The sequence below is a fragment of the Photinus pyralis genome, unplaced genomic scaffold (genome assembly GCF_008802855.1).
Source record: "Photinus pyralis isolate 1611_PpyrPB1 unplaced genomic scaffold, Ppyr1.3 Ppyr1.4_LG9, whole genome shotgun sequence".
In the NCBI taxonomy this organism is placed as follows: domain Eukaryota; kingdom Metazoa; phylum Arthropoda; class Insecta; order Coleoptera; family Lampyridae; genus Photinus; species Photinus pyralis.
In genome coordinates, this window is record NW_022170878.1 from 16,194,076 (window position 1) to 16,216,654 (window position 22,579).

The 22,579-nt window shown below is 38.6% G+C and overlaps 2 protein-coding genes across 7 annotated transcripts in view; one reads left to right on the top strand and one right to left on the bottom strand.

Moving 5' to 3' along the window:
• LOC116180512 (paired box protein Pax-5) overlaps positions 1–22,579 on the top strand; it is a 198,904-nt gene that overhangs the window by 163,701 nt on the left and 12,624 nt on the right. For all 6 annotated transcript variants that reach the window (XM_031500527.1, XM_031500532.1, XM_031500528.1 and 3 more), the window contains one exon: positions 13,707–13,942. In XM_031500527.1, coding sequence (XP_031356387.1) covers positions 13,707–13,942 — 236 coding nt within the window. The remainder of the gene's footprint in view (positions 1–13,706; positions 13,943–22,579) is intronic.
• LOC116180510 overlaps positions 20,475–22,579 on the bottom strand; it is a 45,533-nt gene continuing 43,428 nt past the window's right edge. The window contains exon 2 of the transcript XR_004147137.1: positions 20,475–20,847. The gene's annotated coding sequence lies outside the window, so the exon portion shown is untranslated. The remainder of the gene's footprint in view (positions 20,848–22,579) is intronic.

Consider the following 22,579-nt stretch of genomic DNA (forward strand, 5'->3'; position numbering starts at 1 on the left):
TAATTTCTACCATCTCCCTCACAAAGGGCGTCTGGAACGTGTGAAAGAAGGATATCCATTAGGGTCAAAATTGTAAGAGAAAAACACGGAGCCGAATATACAGAATGTGAAGAACCTCGATTATCTGAAGCACGCCATTTTGGAGAATTCCAAAATCAGAATAATCTGCTATGCTGATCCAGATCCAGATTTAGATTGCTTTAGGTGCACTAAGTATGACGCAGACGCACAATAGTTTTTATGCGTATTAATTTATATTACGTTGTGAAAGGTAGAAAAATCTCAACCCCACGGATAGGTAACTACTCCCTCGTTCGGATTTTTTGAAGAAATCTCAACACTCTCTAAATTAGGTTTTTTGTGACCGAAATGTACAACAAAAGGTGTGGAAACCTAGTAAAGTGTACTTTTGCTGCCATAATAGAAGGACTAGATACCCCACAAATAAAAAAAAACAATGTTCTTCATATATCAAACATTACTTGCAACTTAAGTGCTATTTTGGCCCTTTAGAAATGCTTACGCTCGGAAAGGACTTACTGCAGGGATACCACCGACGCAGCTAAGTTCACAAGCGAATTTGATTTACAGTTTTGGTGCAAAAGGTCTCATCGAAAGGAAAGAAATTGGTTTATACAAACTATAACTGTCTTCCGCTATTCCTTTTCTTATGACAGGGCGACGGAGGGGGGGGGGTCAACATTGAGAGAGAGGGAGGCGAGACACTGGTTTTATTCTTCATGGTACTGTAATGAAAGGTCTGGACGCAAGGAACTAATTTATACCATCTCCCTCACAAAAGGCGTTTGGAACGTGTGGAAGCAGGATATTCATAGGTGTTAAAATTGTAAGAGAAAATCTCACGGAACCGAAGAATTCACGAAATTTGTTGAATATAGAGAATGTGATAAACCTCGATTATCTGAAGCACGCGATTTTGGAGAATTTCAAACTCGGACGCGATGCTGATCCAGATTCGGATTTAGACCGGGTTTCAGCACTAGCTTCAAACATGGATATGATCTAGGATGCGTAGTGGGGTTCGGACTCAGCAACAATTTATTAACGAATTGTTTAACTTATACATAAAACACAGCTTTCAACTGAAACACTTTTTAGCGCGTTTTTAAGAATCAAGTTTAGTCCGTCCGTCCGTCTGTTTGTCCGAACCAGGGTCCGAACCCACTTCTGCGGGTTTTAACTTACTTTTAGGAGAATCCCGGAATGTTTTGCAATAAGATGCCTTTACCTTGAGAGTGTGCCAGACGGTCATCAAATTTCGCCGTCTTAAGGGGGAGGGGAGGGGTGGGGGGGGATGAATTATTTCATGAGATGGCATTTCTGAAATTAATAAGTGCATAACTTTTACATGCTACAACCAATTGGTCTTTTCATTAGTGATAACAGGTAAAAGTTTTGGAAGGGGGGTGGGGGGTGGGGGGGGGGTGAACACACGTTCTACTCTTTATGATATTGTAATGAAAGTTCTCATCTAAATGAATTGGACTACCAACTACTACCCTTCTTTTTGGCCTCTAGATAAAAAGAGTTTGGGGGGGAGGGCGGGCTGGTTTTATCCTTCATGGTACTCTAATGAAAGGTCTTAACGACAGGAATTAGTTTCTACCAACCATAGTCCTTTTCCTGGACCCCTTGTCGTGTTCGGATGTCATTCCATGCATCTCAAGAACAGATAGTCGGCGGATGGTACTCACAAAGACGATTAGGACGTCTGAATAAAAAATATATCCATTGGTAATGTCAGAACTTTAACAGCGGATATCTAGAAAACGATTTGTAGGAGGAAATTTGGAGTACTCTCAAAGACAAAATTAATCGTCTGGACGAGTAGAAGCGAATATCTTGAAAACCAAGTGTCGGAAGAGAGTAATCGTAAAGGGAGCGTCAGGAGGAGACATATCTATTGAAGATGTCAAAATTTTCAGTGCAAATATCTGCAGAACGGAGTATTGGAGGAGGGTACTCTCAAAGGGCGGAAGGATCGTTCAGACGAGACACATCTACTGGTGATGTAGAAACTTAATTGTGAATATCTCGAAAATGTAGTAGGGTACCTACAAAAGGAAACTGCAATTCCTTAGGTATTCGTGTAATTCCGTTTCCCATCCACAACTTTTTTTTTAAATAAAAAATAAGAATTTTTTGGTTCTAATTCGGATTCTAGTACTATAAAAATAATTCCGATACAATTTTTCATGTCTATTCGGTCCGTCAGCGGATTCGTGCTTCAAATGTGCTCCAATTCATTTGGAATTGTCCTTTTAAAAGTTCTCAGGGTAGTTTTTGGGATCGTAAAAGGTCGCTAGATTCTTCATTGTTCTAATGGGTAAATCTTTCCAAGAGCTGTTAGGACACACTTTTTACAGTCACTAGCTGTTTGAAACTGACTCTTTTTTGTGACTTAAGAATCCTCCATTACTCTTCAATGATTCCATTTTTTAAACTTCCTAAAAATCATTAAATTCTCTAATTGACCTTTGAAGAGCTTAAAAAATGTATTTAAAGGTTTGCAAGACGATTGGAAACTTTTTAGAACCTTTCAAAACCATTTCAGCGCACTAGGTCTTTTTGTCCCAATTTTAAAGACACTTTCAAGCTTCACATAGTCGTATCTTTACATCTTTTGATCTTTCATTAACAATATCTTTAATGTCGTTTCCGTGTAGAAAAAAGACAATCGGAAACTTCGCTATATTGAAATGCTTCAGGACTCTCATTACAAATGTTTCACACTTGCAAATTGTTGAAGACCGTCAAACACTTGTAGTGTACTTAACCCCAGGTTGGACGACAAACTCAACGTTTAAAACTATGAAACATGTGGAAATTAGTGAATTACAACTCATAGATTCTAAACCGAAGAGTTTTTATCCCTCAGTCCCAGCGTATACTTGAGATTAGGGTATTAGGTGTTATAACTAAATGTGGTTACAGTTATTTACCAACCCGTTTTGTTAGTTTACAAACAAGTCAGTACACATACACACAGCATCCACAAATTTAAATGATCAATTCAAATTGGGGCCGAAACCATGTAATGGAAATTGCGCAAACCTTTACACAAAAAATGAACGTGATTTCAAAAGAATAAAAGTTAACGGTATCAAACTCGTGATTCCGCATTGAGGTTATATCAACTCAATGTCAAAAACAAAGATGGAAAATTGTAAAATATACAAAATGTTGCATACAAAACTTGAGTTTTGTATGCAACAAAAATACATTATAAAGAAAGGCAACCTGCATTAAACAACAACAAACCTTTACCAAACCATACCTTCCCAACCGCCATTAAAAATAAGATGATTCTCGCGTAAGTAGCAGCGTTAGACAGCTTTTTCCCTTCTAAAGGTCGCGCGATTGCCTGCTTTCAAAAATGTGTGCATCATCGTAGGTTGTGTCTTGTATATACAGGGTGGCACCTCTCACACTTGAAGGTCCTTCAAGGCTTAGCACACATTTTAATTGTCTAGAGGGTTATTTCCGACGGAATTTCTTCTACAAGTTTCATCACCTTTCAATGATTACAGATTCAAGCCTTTTTGACCAAATCCAATAATCCCGTAGGTAGAGCTGGATACTGTTCGCGAGTGTTTCGCTCGAAAAAGCGCTCCAAGCGGAAAAAGCGCTCGCCAGCACTTTTCGGAGCGGCCGCTTGGTGCTCGATACTCGAGCGTTTACTTAAAGTGCTCGGCGCTCGAGCGCTTTTTTCTGCCCGCGAGCGGTTTCTTCGCTCGCGAGGGTTTTTTCCGCTCTCGGGCGCTTTTTTCGCTCCCGAGCGTTTGTTTTCGCTCGTGAGCGCTTTTAACCGCCCTCAAACGCTGAAGGATTAAGCGCCGCTCGCGAGCGTTTTTTCCACTCCCGAGGGCTTTTTCCGCTCACGAGCACTTTTCCCGAGCGCCCGCGAAAAACCGCTCGAGCACTTTTAGGAGTGCTCGGAACTCGCAAGCGGTTTCGTTTTGCAAAACAACTCGATGCTCGCGATAATTTCTGAGAGAATTAGAGCGCTCGCCGCTCGAGTGGTTTTTTAGAACGCGCGACTCAGCTCTGCCCGTAGACATACCGCTTTTTTTTTGGATCCACTTGACACGCGGTTTAGTTATGTATTCACATGGAAGTATATTATCAGTGTGATGTTGCCCTGTATGAGTCGACGACTAACCGTTTATTCCGTGGAGGAAGCACCTCATACGGATTCCGATTTTTTGCTGTATCATGTTGCTTCCTTTCGCGTGCCCGCTGCAGCACGGTGCGTAAGCAATGTGAGAAAGAGGGCCCTCTAAACTTTTGTTCTGTTTGGTATGTGGATTTTGCTTGTGTGATAATCGACTTAATGAGTACTAGTTGCACTTTCTTATCGCAGTTGATTTATTCCTTGTATTTCTATTCTATCAGGGGACCCTTTACAGGCAGCACTTAGGCTCATCAACGGCCCATTGTGCTAACCCCCTCTCTAAACAACCAAAGCTTAGAGCCCGTTCCCTTCAATGAAGGATAAGACCCTATTTAGCCTTAGTTTCCTCACCTCCCTCGGTTCCAAGTAACTGTCACCGAGGAGTTTATGTCTGTCCCTGATCAGAGCGTCACAGTAACAGACTACATGCTCGGTAGTTTCCTCTACCTCACCACAAAACCTGCACGCAGGGTCTTCCACAAGCCCAATATTGTGCAGGTGATAGTTGACCATCCAGTGTCCCGTGAAGACACCGACGATCTTCCTAATCTGACTTCTGTTTAGGTTTAGAAGCTTAGAAGACTCAGATTTGCCAAGAGGCCCTGTTAAAAAGGTCTTGGACTGTCTGAGTCCAGCTGCCTGTTGCCATTGAGCCTGGAATTGACTGGTCGCCCAGTTCTTAATCCTGGCCCTGACAACTGAGGGAGCAATTCCAAGGGTGGGCTCAGGCCCGACAAGGACCCCACTACTGCCTTCGCGAGCCAACTCGTCCGCCCTTTCGTTGCCCCCTATTCCAGAGTGCCCCGGCACCCATATCAAGCTTACCCTATTAGACTCACCTAATCTATCTAGGGTTCGCCTACAGTCAAGCATCGTATTCGAGCGGACCCTGTCAGCTGACAGAGCCTTTAACGCCGCCTGACTATCACTACATATGTATATATGCTGGTTACGATAACCTCTACGGAGGTTTTCTTGCGCACAGGTCGTGATGGCTAGCACCTCTGCCTGAAACACAGTACTGTGCTGGCCAAGGGAGAGGCTGATGCCTACTCTCGGCCGGTCACCGTGTATACCCATGCCCGTTCCCTTTTCCGTTAGGGACCCATCGGTTCCTTGTATTTACGTGTGGACTTTTTTTATCCAGTGAAGGTTTTCCCTGCCCTTTTTATGTGTGTCTAAATTTCACTTGTGTTTGACGTTTCTTACGAACGAAACTCTTCGTTTTGATTTCCTTCCTGATTGTGTCTCACATCCCAACACATAAAAAGAACCGCCTTAGTATAACATAACGTAGGAGTTCTATTCGTACCACACAGTCCTAGCCGACTGGTACCGAGATTTGAAAGTGGTGCGAAACGCCAGTGTTTTTGACATGAAAGTGATGGATCTGCCACAGCTCTCAGAGCTATTCAAGGCAGACACTTGAACAGTTTTTTAGATCAGTCACCGTTCCAAACAGACCGTCCAACATTCACAAAAGCCTTTCATGACGTTTTAGAAAGGTTTTCAAAAAACGTTGCAGTTCCATAAAGTATCATCCCAAGTTTTGAATTTTTGAAACCACCGACTTTGAATTGCCGGGATTTCAATTTTGAAAAGGAAAATTCAAATCTGGCTTGATCGTCGTAGGCATGAATTCAATTGTAGCATAGGGCATAACTTTTGGACTTAATCACTTTAATCGTAGTCGAACGAGGGACAGCTTACCTACCCGGGGGATCGGGGTGGATTTTAATACATTGAACTTTATTGTGAACGCGTCTTTTCTGTAGTTTTAAAATTCTTTGCTTTACTGTAATGACAACGATGTGTGACCTTTCATCTATGCTGAGAAAATTTGCGCCTGTTTCATTGCGAGAAAGGTGAATTCGCATACGAAAAGAAAAATGGAAAATTCCCAGAGGGAGGAAGGTTGATTAGCAAGCAAAATGGATTTAAAGCCGCGAATTCCGCAAAATTTGAATTGAAAGCGTCAAGATCCCTCGCTCAAAGTATTAATCATAATATCAATGAGAGAGGTAGGTACTTCAAACACTTTATAAACAAACGCAACTCCCACAGAGCACAAACTAATAAGTCTCATTGCAAATTAGATTATCGGATTCAAAGCTTTGTGCTTTGCTAATACGGCAGCAGAGAGCTTGGTGAGTCAGCGCGCCATTGTTTCGGAAAGCTTTACCGGAAACGACGTTCATCTGCGTCGCTTTGCTGGACCTCTGTACCATACTAGCACTTAACTGCGGCTTCCTGTGTGCTGTAATTGTTCCGCAAATTATATTTGTGGATACAACTATAAGCTCTCAGTGACGCAAATATGGTTATTTTGATGTATATTCATGCTCTTTCGGGCTGAGGTCGAATTTGAGAGTAAAATATTCTTTTAAAAGCGCGCCTCGCATTTCGAATCATAACTCCCTCCGAACATATTGGCCAATGGTCCTTCGTATCGCCTTTTACTTGACCGATACAAGCAAATAAAGATGTCATGACCGGCAGCGAATGCAAATAATAATTTTCCAGCTTGAAAGTTTCTACAATGTGACTTTTAACAATCGAAAATAAAGTATCGATTGTAAAGTCAATAGATTGATAAACAATTGAGCCATTTTGCCTTTAAGACATGCTCGTAGGTGTTTTAAACTACAACTTACGGTTATACAACATACATTCTACCGGCTTTAATTATGATATAGAGTCGCTAACGTCCGACTGTCACAGGTAAATGCCAACAACTTATTTTTATCTTTATTATTATTACTATTCGCATTATTTCTTATTGCGGCTACAAATAATATCCCACCCGATCTAATCGAGAGAAGGCTAATCCTTCGAAAATTCTTATTAATGAGTTTCGAATGCGGTGCATCGCCGCACAACGCGTGCCGTTACGCTTTACAGGCGTACGAATTTTTCGGTCACGTGTTGATTTAAATTCACCCCCGTTGCAAAACGCGGGGACCGCTTCCAATTTATTGTTATTACCCGAACTTGAACTTGATTGTAATATCATTCGGTGTAATTACGCCGAACGAAAGAAGTGCCAAGCACAGACTGTCTTGGCTGGTGATCGAGAGCTGACGAAATTATTTATGTCAAACTCACCTCGTCATCCTTTGTGATATTTTTACAGTATTCATAAACTACAAACTACTGTTAAACGTTGCGTAATCAGCCCCAATTTAACTGTCCCTTTATTTTTCAAGAACAATCAAGGACTTGTGACTTGCGTGATCAGGAATGCCAATTAAATATTTTCCGCTTTAGGTGCACTAAGTATGACACAGACGCACCATAGTTTTTATGCGTATTAATTTATATTACCTTGTGAAAGGTAGAAAAATCTCTACCCCACGGATAGGTAACTGCTCCCTCGTTCGGATTTTTTGAAGAAGTCATTAAAATACTCTCTAAATTAGGTTTTTTATGACCGAAATGTACAACAAAAGGCGTGGAAACCTAATAAAGTGCACTTTTCCTGCCATAATAGAAGGAGTAGATACCCCGCAAATTAAAAAAACAATGTTCTTCATATACCAAACATATCCAAATTATGTGATATTTTGCCCAGTTAGAAATGTCTACGCTCGGGAAGGAATACCACCGACGCAGCTAAGTTTAAAAGCGAAATTGATTTACATTTTTGGCGCACAATTGCATTTAGCACATATTGATGGAGGTAACTGGGGCGAATCAGAGTAAACTACTACCGTAGTCGCCTATTCAAAACCTTTAGATCCTTCGCATTATTTAGTTCTAATACCTTTTTTTGTCAGTTTCGTTAGATCACGTGGATTCTTATAGTTTCTCTGATTCTCCAGGTTCTTCAAGATTATTCAACCCTTGGAAATCGTTCAAATTTTAAAATTCTCTAGATCCAAAGGTTCTTTAGGTTTCTAAGATTTTTCGGACTCTTAAGTTTCTTTAAATTCTTCCAATTTGTGGGACCGCTAAGACTCTCAAATTATTGTATTTTTCAATCTAGTTCTTCATATTTGCCTTTGTCATTTTTTGTATCTTAGACCTCTTCCGACTTCCAATTTCGGGTTCATGATAAATCTTCGCCATGGGTCCAGAAATGAGAGCGATCAGAATATTTGGACCCCCATCCTAATTCCGTCTCTACTTGAGTCCTTCGATTCTTTGTATTTGCCGTTTGTACCAACCGCACGTTAGTAAGGGAGGTATTGCATTGGGGTAATAATGGCCCCCTCTTTTTTACGGAAATACACGTTTTGAAGCACCAGGAACCCGATTCGAACAAAATATCGAAAGTGTCGACTGGCTTGATGAATAATATGACAAATTTTCGATGGCTGTTCGGACGGTAAAAAACTTCCAACTTTTATTATAAAGAGAATCTTAACAAAAGGCCTACAACTGCTTGCTTTTTCAACTCAAAGACATTTTTTCCGTCAACGGGAAACGCACGTTAAACGCTTCACACAACTTTAGTTAACTTGCTTCTGCACACATTTATTATAACAACACAAATAGGGCTGACTGCCCGAAATTTAGCGCACACGAAATGCGAAACTAGCAGCCTCGTTTTCTCGTTGCCTACACTTTCACAATTAATAAACTCTTTTAGGAATTTTCAAATCTCGAATGACAACGGAACGCACCAAAACGTCAATGAAACGTGCAATTCTTCGTAAAATCTGCATCTCATTATCAGTACCAGAACACGTGCGTTAATTAAATTTCACCTGATAATAAAACTCCATACGCAAATGGCAGAATCGCGCATGCGCAGATGTGGAGGGTGGTATCTGTGCTAGCAACAGCAAATGTTTACCACCCGTACGTTAGTATGGGTGGTATTGCGTTGGGGTAAAAATGATCCCACCTTTTTACGGAAATACACATTTTAGAGCACAAGGAATCCGAACCAAACTAACTCTCGATGAGGACGATCGGTCCGTCGGTCTATCGGACTGTCGGTCTCGGTCTGTCGACTTTACGGTGTGTCTGTCTGTCGGTTTGTCTGTCTGTACCGACTGGAACAAAATTTGGTACACATACTCTCAGACATAAAAGGAAAAGCTGAAAAGATATTGGGAGCAATCGCGCATGCGCAGGTGTGCGGGTGGTCTCTGTACTAACCAAAGTTCAAATACATGGGAGTCTTCGAACTCCTAAGTTTCTTCAGATTCATTAGTTTATTTAGATGATTCAAATTCTTTATTCGTAGCATTCTTCGAGGTGTATAAGTACTAAATCTCTAAAAAGCACTCTGTAATGGGGCGCAAGCCTGTTGAGGGCCCAGAACAAGAGAGGGATAATAAATGAATAAATAAATAGATCCATAATTCTCCTAAAATTTTTTGAATTCATTTGTTTCATCGAATTCATTGAAAATTTCCAAACGTCCATCAAGGCGCATGTATCGTTTTCGGTAAGCGAAAAAGCAGAGTGCGACATCAACGGGAAAACAGTTTTTTTTAATAAAAACAAAATCCGGATATACATTTAGGAGTTCAATTAGGAACACACGTACGTAGAAAAGAATGTTATATACAGGATGGTGTAATTACGAAAGGGGCTAATTCTGTGGCTTACTCTCGGACTAAAAGTTTGTTGACCCATTTTAGTCATGAAATAAGGCAAAGAATTAGGCTCTTCCGTATTTAGGAACACCCTGTATAAAGATATAGTTTAATAAATTGAAATATCAAACCCTGTACTGAACAGACATCACATTTTATATCAGTACGGCTCAAATGGTAATTCAAAGTGATCAAAGAATTGGAACACAATTTAGTGCCATTTGATGCAAATTTTGTGCTTGTTGTTATAAGATAAACATTTTTGTTACTATAGGTATTGTGAAGTTGGGTACTACCACGATTTATTACGGTATCATCAAAAGGTAATTTTGGGCTATTTTTGAGGTGGGATAAACATTTTTTGTTTCTATTGAATTTGTGTTCTTGGGCGTTTGGGTACGGTACAACCCGAATTTCAACATGGAAGGTAAATTTGGTGCCATTTGATGCATATTGTGTGCTATTAGTCGAGATGGCATAAACATTTTTGATTGGAAGACACATTTTTGTGCCATGTGATGCAAATTTTGTGCTATTTGTTGAGTTGGGATAAACCTTTTTTATTAGATATTTATCGCGATTGCTGCTATTTTTTCAACTCTCCTCGTACACATTCGGCATCTGCTAGAAGGAAAATCCTAATATTGACCTAAAATATATCAATTTGAGAGGTTCAGTGACCTCGACCAAATTTTGAACTTTTGATAACACCTGAAATAAATCTCGTGCTCCAATAATAAAAATCAAACATGAAAACTCTATCCGGATCGTACAATGGATTTGAATAAACATAGAATTTGACAAAAACTGAATCCGAAATACATAAAAAAATAAAACAACATCTCCGAAAGAAAGAAAAGCATAGAAGGATTGTTTGGCCATACTACCCCGCACGCAGACGGTTAACAATTAAAATACGAAATTTGGTAGTACAAGGTTTGCAGTAGAGACGCACTAAATTCACGCAAACGCTAACAGTTGCTGAATTTCACTTTGCTTTATAACAAAGGATTAGATGACGGACAACTTTTAACAAAACCTTGACTAACTTGCTGCTGCACATATTTAGTATTTAAAAAAGTGGCTAACTGCGTCTTCAGTAAAACGAAAGGGCCGGCCTGGCCGCAATTTAGCTTAAACAAATGAACACGAGCAATTCTTCGTAAAATATGCATCTCCTTGTCAGCACCACATTAAATTTCGCCTGATTATAAAACTCCCTATCGAAAACGACCAAATGCAACCTTTTTTTAAACGCAAATTTGACCAGATGTGTCTTACTTCTAACAGCTTATGTAAATTGAATAATTTACCGAAGCGATAAAATTTAAACAAGAATAACGCATTTAACAAAAATTTCTAAGGGGAAAACCAATACTGAAATGCAAATTCAAGTAAAACAAACCCTTGTGTTTATTCGTAAATAACCCATCGAATTTACTTAACAAATTGAAATATTCCCCATAGATTCTAGCAACTTTCCTGTCCAGCTCTAAAACTTTTGATTTTGGAATCTGGTCGGCAGTTTAGTTTATTGTGTGTGAATTGACTTTATGGATTTCAGTAGCACACAATTAATTGATTGGCAATGACAAAAATTTATTCGGACACACGAAAGATATAAAACAAAATCCCGGAAGGAAAAAAAATCTTACAAAATTTGTTTGGACATAATACTCCGCACGCAGACAGTCTACAAATAAAATAAGAAATTGTCCTACAAGATTTGCGAGCGAGAGAGCCGCAATAAACTCACATAAACGCTAGCAGTTTTTGAACTTCATTTTGCATTGTAACACAGAATTACTAGCTTAATGAACAAAATGACAAAATTTTCGGTGGCTGTTCGGACGGTAGAAATTTTTGACTTTTAGTACGTACACTGCTTCCTTTTTCAACTTTTTCCATAAACGGACACCCGTTAAACTTCTCGCACAACTTTGGCTAACTAGTTCTGCACAGATTTATTTAAAAAATGACGAACTTCGTCTTGAACAAAACCATGTCCGTAACTTAGCGTAAACAAATGAACACGTTTTTTTTACCTTCGCGAAAACTACCAGCAGCAGCAGCGAGCTCGTTTTTTCTTTGTCTTTAATATCTAAGGAAACATCCCTTTCACCATAAAATATACTCTTTCGGAAATTTTCAAATAACTCTTCAATCACAACGGAACGCGCCAAACGTCCCAACTTCTCCAAATGAAACGAGCAAAATCAGCACCAGAACACTTGCGTTAATTAAATTTCGCCTGATAATAAAATTCTTTATCAAAAACGATCAGAAGTAGCCTTTTTTTTAAATATCGCAATTGTATAATTTACAGAAGCGATAAAATTTAAACAAGAATTACGCATTTAACAAATTCAAGTAAAACAAACCCACCTTGCCTTCATTCGTAAATAACCCATCGAATTAACTTAACGAACTGAAATATTCATCATATACAGGGTGTTCCGGCAATATTTTTGGTGTTTAGACCGAAATAACTTCTACACGGCGTTGACATTTTAATTTTCCATGCCGGAATATGAGTATATTCATGTCCTCTAAAATACGAAGAAAGTTTTTTTTTATGTTTAATGGGACATCCTGTATATTTTTACATTTTTGGATTCTACAGACAATTTGACACCTGTTTCGGTATAAAACTGGTTTGGTAAGTCCGTATTTTTGGATAAATTACGCAAAATCGTCGTTGTAGTCAATGAGGAAGGATTTTGGTCCAATCATAGCCATTTCAAAATTAAATTATTTCTTTGACGAACTTCGTATAAATTACCAAAAGCGAAGGTGTAAAATTGTTAGTTCTTGTAGTTCATGCTAATTGTGTGCTATTTTCGGTTGTAAGAATATTGTTGTGCTTCGATTGGCTCTATACATGGTTAGATAACCATGTCGCGGTGCTACTTTTTCGCAGCGTTGCCAAGTTCACGCATGGAACATTTTAATCTCTTTGATCTGTTTAGTTTTTACAGTACATTTTGAAGCTGTATATAGATTCTTGATTGATTTTGCAGGTAATTGAAGTCACGACGACGACTGGATCGAATTTGGAACCTCCTTAGGAAGATCTTTAAGCCTTTGTTGAGCATGTCCGTGAATGTGTACTTCAACATTGGGTTTTTAAGCCGATTGAAGACCAGGATCTGGAGCCGCTCTAGTTTTTAGAGTCTTTGAACTCAGTTTCCATAACTTCTAAACAACATTAGAACGGCCCGTAGAGTCTATTACGTTCCCTTCATGCATTTCGATCTTTCAGATCTTAGAGCTTTTGAGCCATCTTTTTTTTGCATGTGCGGTTTTTAGAATCCATTGGGGGGAATTTGCAATGTTTAAAGTTTCTTAAGTCTGCCTTGAATTTTCTCAATATTTTGTCTTGAGTGCATTTTAGAACCATTTGAATTTCATTTTAGAACTGGTCGTGTATCGAGCATCGAGATAACATCGTTAGTTCTTTTCTCAACGAATTCGATGATTAAATAGCTACTAACTACGTAAGTGGCTTTTGCTGAAGGACCAGCAAAATAGTGGATAACCGATTTCGAACGTCTTCGTTCAAAAATCTTTTGGGGGTTGCGAAAAAATGGCATTTATAAATCTGTCCAGTTTGGCAGCGACTTAGTTTAAAAGAGAAGGTCAATATTTGCACCCTCCCGAAAGTCAATTTAGAAAAGGGTACATCGCGACCGACGGCGGCGGCGGCACGTGACCGAATGATGTTTCGAATTGATATGATTTATCTTACACTGTTTCGCGCAAAACAGAAATTAATTACGTTAATATTGATGATCATTTAATTCCGTTTTGCGATTAGTTAGAGTGTAACAGTTGTTAAAGCCCATTACACGCATCACTAAGTGCTAGTTAAACACGAACAGCAGTAATGTTTTGATAATGCCTACATAATTGCATTAGAACTAATTTCCCCTTTATTGCAATTACAAAGTTTCATTTTGCAGGATCGTAAGGAATAAGGCGGCGGAGAAGGCGAAAACCGTCCATCAGCAGGCGACGCTCGGCGGCGGCGGCAACGTGACGAACACGGGGACCGGCGGCCCCGTTTCGGTAATCGCCCACGCGCCCGCGACGCAATTATCGGAACCAAGAACTGGAGCTTATAGCATCAACGGCATCTTAGGACTACAGCACGACCCCAACGGCAATAGCATAAAGAGGAAAAGGATCGACGATCATGGTAAGGGAATTTTTAGAAATCTATTCTCGCTCGTTCCGCGATATTGCAAAAGTATAGAAACATACTGTATAGCGATTCGAGATTCCACGGCTGAAATACAGCGAGGCGCCTTCAGAAGACACTCTAAACTTAGGCCATTAATTGGCCGGACATTTTATTTTAAAACGCGCGCGATTTCGGCGCGGATAACGCGGCTAAAATGGACGCGGTGGAACAATAATCGTTTTGCATTTAGGGTAAATCGCGTCAGCGTGAAACGAGCGAAATGCAACCCTCCCAAGCATCCCCTGACCAATCAGCGCCGGTGGCGGATTATGAAGACATCAGGAGCGTTGCTACGCGACCGCGGAACTCCATAGTCAACCAAATAAACCACCAACCCCTAATATTCCACTCTATTGACTCGATATCTCAGGCTTCATCCAGATTTCTATCGAAATTGGCGTATTGTGAGTATTTCGTGGCCGCCAAATTTAAAGCGTCGCGGCGGCGGAGGGGTGAATTTATATCATTTTGAGTCTTATAACAAATAACAAAGTCGCGAACACATACGCCATTATGAGACTTCACGGATCGTGAGCATCCATGGGTTCGGTCCTTTGGACCGTGAGATTTATAATTTTATATTTTGACAATTGCATATATATAGTAATTTAGGGGAGCTATTTATGGTCTAATCGCGATCGGGTGAGGGATGCGTGTGCGGTATTGGATTACGTTTTGATTAAAAATAATTTAGATACGGCTCGTGGTTTCAACGTTTAATTTTCGCTTCGGGTATATAAGGTGAAGTAAAAACAGTAGGAAGTTTCATGCTTTAATTTCTAATTAACTTAGAAAGTGTACCGATCAGCGCTGGTAGTTAATTAAGGTTAGAAACTGTTATAATCTTTTTGTTACATCAAAAGAACGAACGTTACGCTGCTTACCTACCTAAAAAAGTTAAACGTCACATTTATGCACCCCAGGATCGTTCATTATTGTCAGCGTAAAAAAGTTCATTCAATTCCACGATGAATTAGTTTAGAGCTCATCGTCGCAGTGCCGCTGGAAAAAATTTTGACTTTTAGAACGATTTCGGTCAGCTTTGCCCTTACGTCAACAATACTTCACCTTTTTATTACAACTTGGTGCAATTGTTTATTTCACTTCAATTGTTTCTTATCGTCTACAGCGTTCCAAGTAAGCATTTTCCAATTTTGAAAATTGTCTCTTTATTAATGCCAATTAAAGGTTTTCCAGATAATACCGCAATCTTTAGATTGGTGCACCAGTTTCAAATTTATTTTGTGCTATTATAGCAACTTTTTGTGCTATTTGGCAGGGGTCCGTGAAGTTGGAGTGTCGACTTGAAAGGAATTAAGTTCCAAGTATCTCATAATTTTGTGCTCATTTTGTGCTAATTTGTGCTGCTAATTTAAAATTTTGTGCTCATCACGTAAATGAGTAATTCATTTTTTTCCTGATGACATTCACTTCACAACTTCGCGCTGTAGTGTCAACATTGGTATTTTCAAAATTGTTTATTGCATTAATTTGGTCTCATTTTGTGCTAATTTATTCTGCTAATTTACAATTTTGTGCGAGTCACGGTAGAATTTCAAATTTTTTGGGATGTGCCGCCAGCTTCTCACTGTAGTGTCAACATTTATATTTTTAACATTTCGTTTTATTCACGTTTTGTGCTAATTTGTCCTGCTAATTTAAAGTCTGGTACTCATCCCGTCAATGGGCAATTCAAATGTGGTGGATATAATTGCGATCGCCGTTTTGTGGACAAACATCAAATATTGACATTTTAAGCAAATTTTAAAGAATAAAATTTTCCGTCCGTGTGTACGTAAGTACGTACCTATGTACAATTGTGCGTTGGCCGTTTTCCTAGGTAACGGCTCGACGGATTTTGTTCAAATTTTGTTATTTTGCTATGCATTGCTGTGTGCAATGGTATGCGGTCACTAACACCACTCACAAAACACCCGTCCAGCTAGGTCAAAACAAATTAAAATTGAAACTTAGAATTTTTTCATCTCTCCTCGTACACATCCGGCATCTGCTAAAAGAAAAATCCTAATGTTGACTTAAAATTTCTCAATTTGTGAGACTTGATGGCCTCGATCAATTTCCGAAGAGTCAACCACACAAATTGTCATTAACACCTGTCATAATTCTTGTGCACGAAAAGAAATTGACGAAAAACTCTATCCGGATGGCACAATGGGTTCGAATAAACACAATTAATTAATTGACAAGCATTAATTTTCCAAAACACAACGAAACAAAAAGAGAAGCTTATAAAGCTTGTTTGAACATATTACACGGGCGCAGGCGGGCGACGAATAAAATAAGAAACTTTTAAATTACTTACAGTGTTTTTCTTAACAATCCCAATAATCCGGCCAATATTAGCCACACCTGGAGATGTACCTAATCGTTCGTGTCTAACTGCAAGTATTTACGAAACCTTTTGGAGTATATTAGCTTTGTGAATCGCTTCGATATTTCTGATCCTACGTAATTTTCTTTTGTCGTGACCGATTACCATTCCAAATTACGTTATTTGTATCACTCCGAAGAATTTGTTCATACTATTTTGTTTACATTTTGAATTAAGTAAATTACATTGATGTTGTATAGAAATTTAGTTATTTGTGCATAGTAAAGTAGTTTTTCTTGAGTTCATGCTTTTATTCACCGATTTGTACGGACGATCCGTGGTTGAGTCAAAATTTTGTTTTTGCTACTGTAAAGTCATTATTACTGATTCTTATTGAGTATTAATTACGATTATAGTATAAGATTTACCTGATTACTAGCGGACGTTAAACATTCACTATCCCTCTTGTTTGTTTGTTTGCGTTGTTATCTGTTACAGATAAGGCAGAAAAGCGCCGTGACTTTAGGAGGCAGTTTGAAGATATCATTATTATATTACGGCTTATGGATAATCCGCGCGGCTCCACTATTTATTTTTTTTACTCCGGGTCCGTTTAATACAGAGCCACGAAATTTCATTGAGAGCTTGTCAACAGTGCATGTACTTAAATGATGGTATTTGTAATTTTTTAATAACACTGGAAATAATTAATTTTAAGGTTTAAAGTATTTGAAGATAAAACCACGATAGTAAACACGTGTTCTTTTATCTTTACACCATCATACTTCTTTTTCTATGAGCAATATCGTTACAAATATTCCGGTATCTTAAACTAGAATGATATGGGCTTCCAATTGTAAGTATGTAATAAGTAATATAACAAAACTAACATAACTAATCTGGTATTAGCGCAGTTGTAACAGGCCCTTCAAAATCGCGCATTAATTTTCCGCGCAGAGTAAAATTCATTACGCGAGAAACTTTTTTGTTTTTTCTAGAATTGTATCACACATTTCAATTGAATTGTGGCCAAAGAACACAAATGTTTTTCAGACGAAATTGGTTTTTTGTCTCCTTTTGTCAGCAGTTTTAGTAAATAGAGCGACTTGAGGAACACCAAAACGCGCAAAGGAAATTATTATTTTTCAAATAATTATTATCCCGAGTGGGAAGCATGTCCATCCGGGATAACTAAGGTTTTACCTGCAGGTTTCCGGGGGTACAAATACTTGACGCCGAGTGTCATCTTCCCACTTTTTCTTTATTTTTTCTTTTCATTGTACACGTGGGAGGAAGAAAGGTCCTTTCTGCATTACAACAAGCTATCGCAGATGATGAAACACTATACATACACCTTGACATCCCTGTGCGGCGAGAACTTTCTCTGGACGAGTGTTGAGCTACAATTCGATTTCACCCAAATTAAAAATATTCATAAGAGACCCAAAAAGGTCGTTTTTCTCAAAAACCGATAGTAACAAACCAAAGTAATTTTGAATTTCATCACACTTCATACTTTCAGCTTTTGCAATAGAAGGATTCTCTGATTTTCGTACTGAAATGTCTAAATGTCTTCATAAAATTTGGCTAGCACGTGCGATTCTGCCCTTCTATGTCTAAGAATGTATGTGTACTAAATTTGGTTCCAATCGGTTCAGCAGTTTAGCCGGAAAAGAGAGTACAGACGAACCGACCAACAGACCGACATCATTGAGATTTTGTGTGATTGGGATTCCTGATGCTTCAAAACGTGTATTTCCATAACAAAAAGTGGGGGAGTCATTTTTTTACCCCAATGCAATATATAACGCGCAAGCTTAGAATGCAAGCGCTATAAAATACCATGTGCAATTTGAAATCAACACACGCCATTGATCGGCCAGCTACCTCCCTTAGCCAAATAGTTAACAGCGTAGACAGATATGCTCTTACTTCGGGTAGTAGGTAAGTGAATTAAACACTTTGACAACAATTTATAAAAGGTTCCAAGTAAATCTCCGCCATTAATACTTACTGGTGCTTCGATTCATGCCTTTCGGGCGCCACCTAATTCCGTTTACAATTCTATCTGCAGCCACCGGAATTAGGAAACGTAGCTTCAGTATAAGAAGAGAACAATTGACCCACAAGGAAAATTATCGTTTATTAACCAAGGAGTATGCAAAATACAAAAAATGAAATCTTCCCATGAACTATTAACACAAAAATTAACCCACTAACCACCCCTGAAGTTATGTGCCACCTCGTACCGCTAAGCAACGGTAAATATAATTAATAGAAATTAAAATTTAAATGATGTACTATAATCGGTAGCTTGAGGTTTTGAAGTTAATCGTAGTAACGAGCTCTGTACATTCCTTATTCAGAGAGTACACAAAAGGAAAGAACTAGATACGTCCCAAATGACTTCAACATTTACTATATGGTCGGTATTTTTTCCCCTAAAAAAAGAACATCGGTAACTTCAATTCGTGCACAAGAAAACAAGTTAAAGACAAGTTAAATCGGAGAGGCAAACACAGAAATGCAAAAGTAACTAGTAATTGGTCGCATTCAATGACGAGAAAATTTAGAAAATATACAGGTGGAAATTGAAATATGGACAGATATGTTAATATTATTTTAAAACTGTTACAAATACCTCCCTTAGCAACGTGCGGGTGGTAAAAATAGTTGCAACCCAACATATCCAGCTCTTTTGCTTTCAATTTCGTGCTCGTGTTCTTTTTCAAACACTGAATCTGTCCTCATTCTACCTTTAGTGCTGTTGTTTTATTTTACTCTTCTTTCTAACGTTTTTAGTGGAATTCTGTAGTCCTGTGACGCTTGTCTGACCGATAAGTTTCGAGTATCAATAGCATTAAACAGGCGCTCAAAAAACACCATACGCGTTTTTGGATTCAGTACTTATAAACTGTAGACCATCTAGAAACAGATAATTAGTGATAATTTACCCTTTACACTTTCGCGATCAAATGACGATGTAAACAAAAATGAAAAATGTTGATACAGTGATGATACCAAAGGAATAAAAATGTTGGACCTTGGAATACGGGAGCAGTTTTCGCGATTGAAAACTTTATAATAATACACTCCGTCCATAAAAAAGGAGACAACTCAGAGCCACAGACTATAGCTATACTATGGGTATGAGTCTTTTAATTAATATTTCGATGATGTCTCAAGCTGTACTACAGATAAGATCGCAGGAAATGGTTAAAGCTGAATTAGACGAAGCTCAAAGTGGATTTCCGAAGGGTAGGAGTATATAAATCACTTGTTCACGACAGCTAACTAAAAAACCAATAACAAAGAAAGACAATGTGGCACTTGGTGAGTGACTTCTTAACGCTTCCCTCTCGCCGCAAATTTCCCCTTACCGCTTAACCGCGGGTCCATTTGGGTATCTTTTCCAGTTCCATTTTGCAGAACCTAATTTATTTCGATGACACCTTTCAATAGAATATGTATTATTAAGGGTAGAACGTGTGTTCAGCCCCCCCCCACCCCACGCTCCACTTTTAAGTTTTACGTAGCATCACTAATCTGAGACAAATTGGTCGTCGCATGTAACGGTTATGCACGTGTTACTTTCAAAAGCATCTCAGAAAATAATTTATGCTCCGCTCCCCCCCCTCCCCCCTTCCTTAAGACAACAAAATTTCAGAGTTACCGTAATTTTCAAAAGTTAGGGGCCAATTGATTACTCGCATGTAGTGTTTACGTTCAAACGTTCAGTTCTTACCCATCGAATGGGAGGTGCGCTATCCGGGGGATAGGAATTTTGTTTACTTTTCTTCAAAATTGAAGGACATATCCATACAACTTGGGAATTCCGTTAGTCCCATCCTTAAACGTGTAAGAATTAAGTCGAATCTTTTGGTTATAGAACTGAATTTTTGGAAATTTTACATTCTTTAGAACCACCACAATTACAGTGGTAATGTACAGGGTGGTACATTGAAAAGGCTGTTAGTTTGCTTAATATCTCGATAACGCTACTCGTCGACTCGTATGAATGTATCTTCTTTTACTTTGCTGAGATGAATACCTGTTATGCATTAAAGTTGTGAGCCAGAAATTTGAATGTCCCACGAAGATCACAATTGATACTTTACCTGAATTATATCTTCAAATCAATAAATAATGTCACTTTATGTTTGCTGTATTTATGATGCAAATGTTATAGATTACAATTTAAATAAAATAAACAATTCCTTGTAAATTTCCATTCGTAAGTGAAAATATTTGTAGAATTTTTAGGATCCTCTTACAATCGCCTTGAGTTTTTTTTTCTAATTACTTGGTTAATCCAGCAACAGATTAAAATTAAATTATACTTGCACAGTCTGTACTGACAAAAAAAAATTAACGTTAACGTGCAAAAAATTTCTGGTTCTCCTTGATCCAGACCTCCTATTTTCTCTTTGTGAATACTCTCTTTTGATACTCCGTTACCGAAATATAAGAGAGGAGTTGATGGAGTGGAATCCTTTCGTCAAAATCTCTTATTGGAGTACCGTAGGTGCTGTAAGGGGAAAAAATTGGTGTAAAAGCCACAACAAAAGAGGCTGGAATAAAAGCAAATAAAGTAAACTAAGTATCAATAATTTTCCAAAAGCCATTCAGTTTCTAAATTAAATTAGAATTGTAATCCAACCACTTTAACGGCAAACATTTAAACTTCCTCCTTAACGCAATTTGCATTAAAACTTCGGCGGAATGTACGCCAGAGCTTCAATTAGTCTACTCTAATGCAATTGTATGAACTTGAAACCGAATTCGCGAGGGAGAAATTGCAATCTATTGAGAGGAATCGGTCACGGGTCCGCTAATTATTCCGTCGCCCCCGCGCGCGCGATTGCCAACTGGCCGCAAAAAAATGTAAAATTTTCGCGACCAGTTGTTCGCAATTTATATATAATAATACGAGATGTAATGAAGCAAATGAAATTGAATTCGTTTCGAAGGGACCAGAAATGGTCATCACTAGCATAACAATGCCTCGACTTCACTACACACTCTCGTCGATTTATTTCAAATGTACCCTGCTGTTCCCCATGGACCAGTCAATATAATCGCAATAACACAGCTCTAGCGTCCAATCGTCCAGACAAACATTCGCGCTTTTCCCTCTTTTCGAATTAAAAAATAAAAACCCCGAACTCGGGCGTTCGCTCGCCGGCTGCGGGGGTTTTATGAAATTTAAAAGCGCCCCGTTCGAAATGGGACAGCGTGCGCCGGCTTGATTTGCGCGACTTACTTGGACGATTTTAGTCCTTTAGCTCTTGTATGTATCTATATAGACTAATGTATTAGGGTGAAAATTATAGGAGGGTTATAAAGTGCAACTTCTAAATGTCAGAAACGAAATCAAAGGTGAGTGGTAGCTACGTTTAGTACCTTTTTTATGTTGTTATGCATATTTTAATACGCAAAAATGGCGGATTTAATGAACACTCGTTGGCGATATAATCACAATTGGATTATCAACGCAGGATTCTGGGGGTGGAAAGTGGTAAAGTTTCCCTATTGCACAGTTAGAATCATCGAAATAATATTATATTTTATTAGAAATGAAAGGATTTATGCCGAATTCGTCATCCGTTCCCTGAATCATTACAATTTCTTTCCAAACTAAGTGTCATACTCGAAAATTCGTAAATACACATTTATAAGTTTATAACACGAGCACGGTTTCACTATTTATCATTTCGGCATCGACATTAAAACAATTTGTTTATATAGCAAAAGTAAACCTTTCCGAAAAATCTAGAAAGCATACTATACTTCAAAGAATGAATCACATTCGCTTTCATTCCTTATCGCAGACGGGTAATCCATGATCGACTTGATGGCACCTCGATGTTGGAAGGAATGTTTGATACAATTTTATTTAAAATTTTTTTCATAAACCATCACCTCATATGCGCCAGTTATGCGCGGTTTCCCGCTGCTGAAAAAAAATTATTATTATTAATTTTGTGTAAGCGCCTCGGTAAGCGCAAATTATGAATCGTTTTGAATTGCTGGAATAAAATCTTGCGCTCAAAATTGTTTCGTAACGGTTAAATTTACAGCTATGAATTTCGTACACTAAAGTTTCGAATTTTAAAAGGAAATTATGCGCGGTTTTGCGTTGCGGAGTAAAATGTTGCGCTCAAAACGTCCCCAAATCGGTCAAATTAACAGTTTTGAATTTCTGCATACAGTAAAAACAACCGGTCCGGTCTTCATAAACCAAAAATTTGAGGGTTGGA